Source organism: Scomber japonicus, chromosome 16 (assembly GCF_027409825.1).
Source record: "Scomber japonicus isolate fScoJap1 chromosome 16, fScoJap1.pri, whole genome shotgun sequence".
Taxonomy (NCBI): Eukaryota; Metazoa; Chordata; class Actinopteri; order Scombriformes; family Scombridae; genus Scomber; species Scomber japonicus.
In genome coordinates, this window is record NC_070593.1 from 2,294,412 (window position 1) to 2,305,615 (window position 11,204).

The following is an 11,204-nucleotide window of genomic DNA, read 5'->3' on the forward strand; positions in this document are numbered from 1 at the left end:
GGTATATAACACAGCTCTAAAACAGACATATGTGCACAAATCCCTCGCTATAATCGCCCATCAATTTATCTGTTTTCTACATTTAAGGAGCAGGTACTTTCATCACAATCCATAGGGGTTACCGAGCATGCACACACACACACACACACACACACACACTCTCTCACACACACACACTCTAAGCCAGCGGTGGTCACATCGAGTTATGCTGACATGGCCTAGCATCTGCTCGGCGGCTCCAGAATGACACCGATTTGCACTTAAATGAGTGGATTTAAGTGGCGCGCTGCCATTACCACTCGGCCATATGTGATCCCAATGTCTTTATCCTGCATTACACTGAGGAGGATGAGAGGGAGATGAGAGAGGAGGGGAGGGGAGGGAGGAGGGGAGGGGAGGGGGGAGAAGAAAGGAACGACAAGAGAGGCGAAGGAGATTAGGACAGACAGCGGCGGCAGCACAAGAAGACAGAGAGAGAGAGAGACAGAGAGAGAGAGAGAGAGAGAGACAGAGAGAGAGAGAGAGAGAGAGAGATAGGGGAAGGAGGGGGAAGGAGGGGGAAGGAGGGGGGAGGAGGGAAAAATAGGCATAAAGAGAGAGAAATGGATCTGTAATGAGAGGGAGATGGAGCTGAGGAGAAGAGAGAAGAAGATGTTAAAAGAGGGGACGAGAGAGGATTACATGATGAGGAGAGAAAAGAGAGAAAAGAGAGAGAGAGAGAGAAGGAGGCAGAGAGAGAGAGAGAGAGAGAGAGAGATAGTGAAGGAGGGGAAAAAGAGGCATAAAGAGAGAGAAATGGATCTGTGAGAGAGAGAGAGAGAGAGAGAGAGAGAGAGAGAGAGAAAGAGAGACAGAGACAGAGAGAGAGAGAGAGAGAGAGAGAGAGAGAAGGAGAGAGAGAGGGACAGAGAGAGAGAGACAAATGTCAGAATCTTCGACTCGATGAAAACCTCCTTTCCTTCCTTCTTCCTCCCTCCTTTCCTTCATTCTTCCTTCCTCCCTTCCTTCCTCCCTCCTTTCTTCCCTTCCTTCCTTGACTTGAGGACAACAGGAGGGTTGATATATATCTGTATATTAAAGTCAAGCTGTTTTATTAAGTTTCATATTAATATTATTCTTTATTAATTAGAGTCTAGTTTGTTCACTGAGGAATCATTCATTCATTTTTATTTCATACAAGAAAAATTCAAACTGAAATAAAACTAATTTGGATATTGGTTAAAAACTTTTTCCCTCTATTTATTATTACTTTACTACTTTCACCATCTCCACCTCTCCTCCCTTCTTTTCCTCATCTTCTCCTTCTTTCTTTGTCTCCTCCACTCCTTCTCTCTTTAACTAATCTCTCCTCCTTCTTCTTCTTCTCTTTCATCTGTCCTATCTTCCTTCTCCTCCTTCCTCGCTCTCTTCCTCCTTCATCCCTTCTTCTGTCTTCTCCTCCTCCTTTCTTACTGACAATCCCTCATTATCTCCTCCTTCTCTCCCCTCTTCTTGTCATCCCTCTCGTCTCACCCCCATCTACTCTCTTTTTCCTCCCTCCCTCCTTCCTCTCTCTCTTCCTCCTCCATCTCTTCACTCATCTCACCTTCATATCTTTCATTCTCTTCTCATGCCTCTATCCTGATCTCAATCCCTTCTTCTTTCTTCCCCTCTTCTCTCCTCACGGACAATCCCTCGTTATCTCCTCGTCCTGCACATTTGCCTCCTTCTCTCCCCTCTTCTTGTCATCCCTCTCTTCTCATCCCCATCTATTCTCTCTTTTCGCTCTCTTTTTCCTCCCTCCATCCCTCCTCCTCACCTCATCTTCCCTCCATCCATTCTACCTCTTATCCTTTCCTGTTCTCCCGCTTTGGCTGATCTCTTCCTCCTCCCTCTTCCTTCCTCTTCCTCTTCTTCTTCTTCTTCTCCCTCCAGCTACCCTCTCCCTCCCTCCCTCCCTCCCTCCTTCTCGTCCTCTCCTCCCTCTCTCTGACTAATCTCCCTCGTACCCCTCTCCTCTCCTCCTCCAGGTGTTTTGCAGGGATAAAGGATTGATGAAGCCATCAACTCTCTGCTCTTGACATTTACAAAAAACCCTCCAAGCAAACGCCTCCCACCCTCTCTCCTCCTCCTCCACCTCCTCCCTCCTCCTCCTCCTCTCTCTCTCTCTCTATTTTTGGCTATCTCTCTGCAAAGCTACCTCGCTCACGGCTCACCCGACCACATCATTAAGACCCAGTAATTAGGGCTCATTTGTAAAGCCAGTGTAAATAAAAGGCCCATAATGGTCGGGATATCACTCACACTGAGGCATAAACTAGACATTTGTGTGTGTGTGTGTGTGTGTTTCAGTGGATAGGGGACATTAGGAAATTAGCCCATGTGTCATTAGAGTGTAGGTGTATGTGTGTGTGTGTGTGTGTGTGTGTGTGTGTGTGTTTGAAAAGTTGGTTACGACACAGAGAAAGTGTGTGTCTGTGTGTCTGTGTGATTTGTGAGAGAGCGATAGAGGCAGAAGTGTGTTTAGAAGACCTGAATCAATCATTGTTTGTGTGTGTGTGTGTGTGTGTGTGTGTGTGTGTGTGTGTGTGTGTGTGTGTGTGTGTGTTTGAGGTGACAGGAGACATTAGGAAATTAGTGCCTGTGTCATTAGCGAGCAAGAATCCAGAGTTTGTGGAGCAGAGGTGGAAGAAATAAAAGTGCCGACACGACCATGTAAAAATACTACAAGTAAAAGTACTGCATTTAAAATCCTACATGAGTAAATGTATCATTGGCTAAATTTACTAAAAAGTACTCTCCCGACTGTGACTGAAATATTAGATATGTTTAATAAAGTAAAACAGTGTAATATGTTTGAACCATAGACTGTATAAAAGAAATGGCCGTAACATCCATGACGTCACCCATTGGTTTGTGGACTGCTGCTCGGAAGCCAATAGTTTCTAATCTAGGCAGCGCCATCTTGAAAATTTCAGGTGCATGCTGGGAAAAATAAAAACACGGATTCTGCTTATATGGGCATGAGGCGGAGCCATGGGCGGAGCGGGGAGGTTGCTATGGTTACGAGGGCTGGATCTCGAGGACATTGGTCAATCAACCTGTCAATCAGGACGTAGCCACGCCCTAATGCATACCCTGCTTTATCGTCACATATAAAATCAGGGAGGCCAAAATGTCCCAAATGAACATCATACTGCATTGAAGAAGGCTTTAAACTAGCGATTGAGACCATAAACACATTTTGAAAACGTTTACTGAGGTTAGAAATCAAGTGAGAAGTTGGTGAATTCTCCATTGACTTGTATAGAGACGGTCGCCCCCTGGTGGCCTTTTGATAGAATGCAGCTCTAAGTTACTTCCTTGTTGGCCTCATTTCAGAGGACCGAAACTCCACGCCTGATCTGCCAGCTGAAACAAGTTTGAACTGATCTGAACATGTGATTAATCAGTGAATGCAGCCTGACAGCTCTGTGCTGCGTCACATGTTGTTACACACATCTACAATCTGTGTTTCCTCATTTACAGTAAAGTCTCAGTTAAAAGCTGATCACCATTTAAACAGTTTGAACTCATTTGAAATTATTTAGCTTCAGACAAATTTAAACAAACATCATTAATATAAAATGTAAAACTACTCCAGGGGAATATTATGAGTGATGTAGTATGCAGTATTACAGTAAAAGTACATAAGTAGTATTATGTGTTTGTGGTGTTTCAGGAGGAAAACTGCCTCTAATGAATGAGAATGAAATATTTTATTGATTATTGAAGGTACAGATATTTCACATGTCAGCTGATCTCTGAGCAGCTCAGAAACATGGAGACAAAAACATGAAGAATTACAACATCTGACACATGAAGTCTGAAATGACTTCTGTCTATTTCACTTTACACAACTCAGCTGTGGATCCACCAAAAAACCGAAGTCCACCATAAACCCTAAGTCCAACATAGAGAGGCTGAGTGAATGTGGTCTGGACTCTGTGGAGGAGAGTCATGGTTTCAGAGACGCTGTAGAAGGACAGAATACCTGCTCTGTGATCCAGGTACACTCCGACTCTGGAGGAACCAGGACCTGAGACGGGAGTTTCAATGTTGTTGAAGCAAAATTCATAACTGTTAGTGTCACAATCTAAAGACCAAGATTTGTCATTACGTCCAAATCGAGAATCACTTCCTACTCTGCTGATATTCTTGTATGTGACTGCTACATCAACTCCTCCCCACATCCCTCCTCTCCACTCCACCTCCCAGTAACAACGTCCAGTCAGACTCTCTCTACTCAGGACCTGCCACCTATCAGTGAATCTGTCTTTGTGACTAGAATAAGACTGTGGTTGAATAGTCCATGTTACTTTTCTGTTCCCCTCAGATAATAACAGTTGTGTGTGTGCTGTGTTTGGATCCAGAGTGATTTCACCCGAATATCTCAAGAACTCAGCTCTGGTCTTGGGCTCTGGTTCTGGTTCTGGCAGTAAAACGTCCACATTAGTTACTGACCATGAGATGTTTGTCCATTTGTCCGTCAGGATGTCCTGTAGTTTATCTCTGAGCTCTGACACAGCTGCTGTCACATCCTCAAAGTATCTGAGAGGACGGATATTGATGCTGGATGAGTCTGTAGGTTCACTGAGTTGTGACACTGAGGGGTAGTTGTGTAGAAACTGGTTGTGATCCTCTGTGTGTGAGAGCTGCTTCAGTTCAGCGTCTTTCCTCTTCAGCTCAGTGATCTCCTGCTGCAGCTTCTCCTGAAGCTCTTTGACTCCACTCACTTCAGTTTCCTGCTGGGATCTGATCTGCTGCTTCACATCAGAGCTTCTTTTCTGGAGGAGATGGATCAGCTGAGTGAAGATCTTCTCACTGTCCTCCACTGCTTTATCAGCAGAGCGACTGACGGCCTCCACCTCCTGTTGAAGCAGCTTCACATCTTTCTCTCTGTCCTGGATTCTCTGCTGGATGTTTAGTCGACTCACCTCAAGCTCTCTCTGCCTCTCAGTCCTTTCTGCTGCAGCTGGGACTGTGTCGTGGCCTTTATGATCATCCATAGTGCACAGATAACAGATACACTTCTTATCTGTACGGCAGAATATCTTCATCACCTCATCATGACGAGAGCAGATGTTTTCCTGGAGCTTCTCCGAGGGCTCCACCAGCTTGTGTTTCTTTAATTTGGTTGATTCAAAGTGAGACTGGAGGTGATTCTCACAGTAAGAGGCTGAACACGTCAGACAGGACTTGAAGGCTTTCAGCTTCCTCCCAGTGCAGACATCACAGGCCACATCTTCAGGTCCAGCATAGCAGTGATCAGCAGGAGCAGCTTGGAGTCCAGTCTTCTTCAGCTGCTCCACTAAAGCTGCCAACATGGTGTTTTTCTTCAGGACAGGCCTCGGTGTGAAGGCCTGTCTGCACTGAGGGCAGCTGTAGATCTTCCTCTGATCCTCTCCATCCCAGAATTCTTTAATACAGCTCATACAGTAGTTGTGTCCACAGGAAAGACCCACCGGATCCTTCAGTAGATCCAGACAGATCACACAAGAGATGGTTTCTCGGTCCAGCTGATCTCTCTGCGCCATTTCAGCTCTCAGAGGCAACGACTGTCCGAGCTTCACTTCCTGATAAGTGAAACAGGTTTGAACAGATCTGAACACGTGATTCTGCTGAATGCAGCCTGACAGCACTGTGCTGCGTCACATGTTGGTTACACCCATCTACAATCTGTCAATCTGAAGGGAGGGAACAATGAAACCTGATCCCAGAGTGGAGCTTGTTGTGTTTAAAGAACAGAGACGGTTATCAGTACGAGGAGCTGCACTGTGGATTCAAACTGTTTCCTTATTTACAGTAAAGTCTTGCTCAATATTTAAACAGTTTGAACACAATATTGGATGAATCTGATGAACAAGATCTTGTGATTGCAGATTGATTGATTAATATATTAAATAGAATCACAGTAAAGACTTTACATGTTTTGTAAATAATCCACAAGTCTCCCCAAAAAGCCCTGAATCTTCCCCAGTCTTAAACTCACTCAAGTATTACTGTCACTTCATGCTTTTAAACACACTTTATAAGCCTTAAATTCATATATGGCACCATGTAGAGTTGTATAATGACTATAAATAGTCCCAGAGTCACCTGAAATTCTGCTAAACTACAACTGCAGCCCCTCACTAGGTCTTGCAAACTCAGTGACTTCTACAACACACTCAAACATGACTGACGCTCCTCATAAAGGGTCTTAAATAAATCTTAGTGACATCTTGAACAACCTCTGACATCTCTGGTTCATTCATAAAACACCGTAAATCCATTAAAACACAACTAGAAGGACAACATGGGAACACCTGGGAAGCACGGAGTCATGGCCTTTATCATTCACAGATAAAAACCTCTAAACAACAAAAACAACAAACCAACATTAAAGTGCTTCTGAAGCCTCTAAAGGATCCTCAGATGTGCCTCACAAAAGATTCAGACTGTCAGAAATTCTTAAAATCACATTATAATTTCAGTTTGAGAGGCCTTCAAGGACAACTGGGAAAAAAACCCTTAGGAATTGTTTAAATCTTCTCAAGTACACCTAAAAAAAAGCCAAAAAACAACAAAATCCTGGAATAAAAACACGAGTAAACCTCCAAAAATTAGTGCATGACCACCCAAAAGGCTTGTTTCTCTTCACATACAAACACTTCAGGAATATAGACATGGATAGATAGGGGAGAAAATGGTCGGCAGTCTTTTTTTACCTTTTGAAATCCTCATAAACTGGTTCCTGAATAAATCCCCTTTTAATGTGTAATGGGAGCTTAAAGTATCAGGTAGGAATAAAGTGGTTTAACTGTCATTAAGCTGATTCTGTTCAAAAGATGTGGACAACCGTGCCCATCGTAGTCGTATGCTATTGGGGTTTTAATGGGGAAAATAAAAAAATGTAGCCTTAGAAATGTTTAGTGTTTAGTTTCATTGAAATACAACAACTGAACACACATCTATTTAAAGCAGAGCGGTTGCGTTACCTCAATGTCAAGTGTTTTATTCTGGAAATAACCTTGATGGTAACATCTCACCCAAATTCAGAAACTTTTAGTACCAACACGTTTTAACCAGGTGGGGAAATGAGGCCAACGTGGAAGTAACTTAGAGCTGCATTCTATCAAAAGGCCACCAGGGGGCGACCGTCTCTATACAAGTCAATGGAGAATTCACCAACTTCTCACTTGATTTCTAACCTCAGTAAACGTTTTCAAAATGTGTTTATGGTCTCAATCGCTAGTTTAAAGCCTTCTTCAATGCAGTATGATGTTCATTTGGGACATTTTGGCCTCCCTGATTTTATATGTGACGATAAAGCAGGGTATGCATTAGGGCGTGGCTACGTCCTGATTGACAGGTTGATTGACCAATGTCCTCGAGATCCAGCCCTCGCAACCATAGCAACCTCCCCGCTCCGCCCATGGCCCCGCCTCATGCCAATATGAGTAGAATCCGTGTTTTTATTTTTCCCAGCATGCACCTGAAATTTTCAAGATGGCGCTGCCTAGATTCGAAACTATTGGCTTCCGAGCAGCAGTCCACAAACCAATGGGTGACGTCACGGATGTTACGTCCATTTCTTCTATACAGTCTGTGGTTTTAACAGCGCCCACTAGAGACCGAATGAATAATTATAATGTCTAATGAATCAGACAACCAACCCCATTCTGCCGTACTATGGCAGCTTCATCCATAGTCAAGACAGCCAACTATAACTATCAACAAGAGAATGAAAATCCACTTAAATAATGACTAAAATACACAAAATATGTACTAATAAAACTAAAATATATGTAATGAATAACAAGAAGTGTGCAAAAAAGTACCAGAAAGAATTGTCCGGCAGTATCTAAACATATCTAAAAGATGTAAAAACACTTTAAATCTGTCATATATAACAAAGTATGTTAGAAATACCCTTAAATTATATTCAAAACTACTTCTGAAGTAGGCGCGAGCATCTCTTAACAAACCCATCAAATGTCTTCAAGAACCTCCCGAAACTTCCTGAAGGAGCTTTTATTTAAATTCCAGGTGCGCTCGATGCAATAAATGCGACGCCGCTGCAGCGAGGAGCCGTCAGAGCGACTCTCCGAAGGTCAGTATCACTCTTGAGCGTCGTCTGAGACTCTCACCTTTCTGATCAATATGTTTTCCTATCGATCGGCACGCGCTGCCCGAATGGCAAGTGTCAATCAATCCGGGGCTTGTCGATAAAAATGATCGCTCCCCGATGTGTTTATTTGCATTTAATGATCTTAATTACCATTCCCAGGGTGGACACACACACACACACACACCTAATTCATACTGAGGTCTCTCTCCTGTTTAATATTCCTAAATGTTCAGGATGAGACATCAAGGAGAAGGTTGACTCCTCTGCTCTCTTTTTTGGCAACAGGAGACTTTGTAGAAAGAGAGGAAGAGGTCACTTTACTTTTCTGTCTTCTTACTTTTATGCCTCCAGTAAAATATCAAACAGGAATCAACTAGCTTGAATGAAAACAAAACTGAAATCTCCATTTTTGGACCCATTAGTGCCTGTATTGCCCCCCCCACATTTAAAACCCACTGTAAAAAATCTGGGTGTGATTATAGACAGTGTTTTTTTAAAATTGGACAAACAGATAAATTAGGTTTTTATTTAAGTTATATATGATTTTAACTCGCCCTGGCTTCTTTTTGGTGTTAGCTAGGCCTCCTTTTCACACTTATAGCTGGTTGAAAATGCTGCAGCTTGTCTTTTAAAAACAACTATGCAAGCAAGGGCACAATAAATACAATTGAGCGGGGGAGGGGGTCAAATATATTTCAGTCGGAGGTTTCAGAGAACAGAGCTTGAGTGATTTTAATAAAGAGTTCAATTGTAGGAGGAAAGGTGCAATTTTAGGTGATGTTTTAGAAGAATTTCCGTTTTGCCCTCACAGCGATGAAGAGGATGAAGAGGATGAAGAAGATGAAGAGGATGAAGAGGATGAGGTGTGATGAAGAGGTTGGTGCCTCCTCTGCTCTCCTCTTTGAGCGGGGGTCAACCTCTCTCTCTCTCTCTCCTCTCCATCCGTTTAAACTCATCCCTTCCCTCCATCTGTCATTCATCAGCTCCCGTTAAAGCCCAGATGATGGACTAGAGTGTGTGTGTGTGTTCTTGTATATGTATCATTATAAGGACCTTGTTTACATACAGTGTTTGTGAGGACTCACTGCTTCAGAGGTTTTTTTAAAGGAGTAAAAACATGATGTTATAGGCTGAAGTTTAACATTACTTATAGTTAAGGTTGGGTTTAAAGGCTGGGGGAGTGTGTGATGTCAATGAGGGTCCTCACAAGTATATCTATCTATCTATCTATCTATCTATCTCTATCTTCTCTTTGAGCGGGGGTCAACCACTCTCTCTCTCTCTCCTCTCCATCCGTTTAAACTCATCCCTTCCCTCCATCTGTCGTTCATCAGCTCCTGTTAAAGCCCAGGTGATGGAGTAGTGTGTGTGTTCTTGTATATGTATCATTATAAGGACCTAGCTTACATACAGTGTTTGTGAGGACTCGATGCTTCAGAGGCATTTTTAAAGGATTGAAACACAATTTTATAGGCTGAAGTTTAACATTACTTACAGTTAAGGTTGAGTTTAAAGGCTGGGGGAGTGTGTGATGTCAACGAGGGGCCTCACAAGTATAGATGTACAAGCGTGAGTGTGTTTGTGTGTGTGAGGAGACATGCCATTAAACACGTGTCACCTCTGATCTGTGCTGAAATAAAGTCACACCTCGACACACACACACACACACACACACACACACAGTATATTGCACATGCCAACACACACATTTGTCACGCTTTACGCTCACTCACACACTCACACACACTCAGTCCGAAGCACTCCACCATGCACTTATGTACACACACACACACACACACACACACACACACACACACACACACACACACAATTCTTCTCTCTCACTTCAATAAAACAAGCATCAATTTTGGTCACCGACGGCGACGCTGATCTCTTTACAGCTTCCACGGCATCAAAGTAACGGCCGGCTGTAAATCTGAACCAACGGAGGAGGAGAAGGAGGAGGAGGAGGAGGAGGAGGAGGAGGAGGAGGAGGGGAGAGATGATGGAAAAGAAAGAAATAAAGGGAGGAGAGGAGAATAGGAAAAGACAATGACAGGGAATAAGAGGAGAGAGGATAAAGAGGAGATACGAGGAAATTTGTCGACATTTTAAATGCTATTGTCTGATATTGTCAAATGATTAAAGGTTTTACAACTGAAAGGCATCATTTAAAACATGAATTCATGTATTTAACTCTGACCTGAAACCAGAAGCTATAGGAAATATCAAAAACATCAAGACCAAAGTTACATTTCCTCATTTAGCAAACAGTCTGGTGATATTCTGTTTTTCTTATAAGACCTTCGTTATTGTCCAAAAAATATTAAAACTACAGCTGACATGTTTCCTTCATTACCATGAAACACACACACTGTAGTTTGTTTTAACTCAATCACACACACACACACACACACACACACACACACACACACACACACACACACACACACACACACACACACACACACACACACACACACACACACACACACACACACACACACACACACACACAGATTGTTCTGCAGCCAGAAACAAATGTAGATTCATCCGCCGCTGAAAATAGTCCCAGACAAATTCACTAATTCCTCAACAATGCTTGTGTGTTATAAAGTGTGTTTGTGTGAAATAAAGTAAAGGAAGTACTGAGTGTGTGTGTGTGTGTTAAAGAAATATATTTAAATATAAAGTGACTATTTTATAAAATACATACACATCTAGTTTAATTGTGTCCTTGGGAAGGTGAAAGTTTCTGCTTCATCTTCATTCAACAGTTTGTATTAACCCTCCTGTTGTCCTGGAGTCAAGGAAGAAGGAAGGAAGGAAAGGAGGGAGGAAGAAGGAAGAAAAGGAGGGAGGAAGGGAGGAAAGGAGGGAGGAAGGAAGGAAGGAAAGGAGGAAGGAAGAAGGGAGGGAGGGAGGGAGGGAGGAAGGAAGGAAGGAAGGAAGGGAGTAAATGAAAGAAGGAAGGGATGAAATGAATGAAGGAAGGAAGGGAGGAAGGAAGGAAAGGAGAAAGGGAGGAAGGAGGGAAGGAAGGAAAGGAGGAAATTAATGAAGGAAGGGAGGA

General features: G+C 43.0%; 1 protein-coding gene across 1 annotated transcript; it reads right to left on the reverse strand.

The window, feature by feature from the left end:
* Window positions 1-3,771: 3,771 nt before the first annotated feature.
* LOC128375793 (tripartite motif-containing protein 16-like) lies at window positions 3,772-7,709 on the reverse strand. The gene is made up of 3 exons (XM_053336209.1): window positions 7,677-7,709; window positions 3,904-5,546; window positions 3,772-3,790 (listed from the first exon to the last, which is right to left on the reverse strand). Exons 1-3 carry the CDS (start codon window positions 7,707-7,709, stop codon window positions 3,772-3,774), a joined length of 1,695 nt encoding a protein of 564 aa, XP_053192184.1.
* Window positions 7,710-11,204: the final 3,495 nt, after the last annotated feature.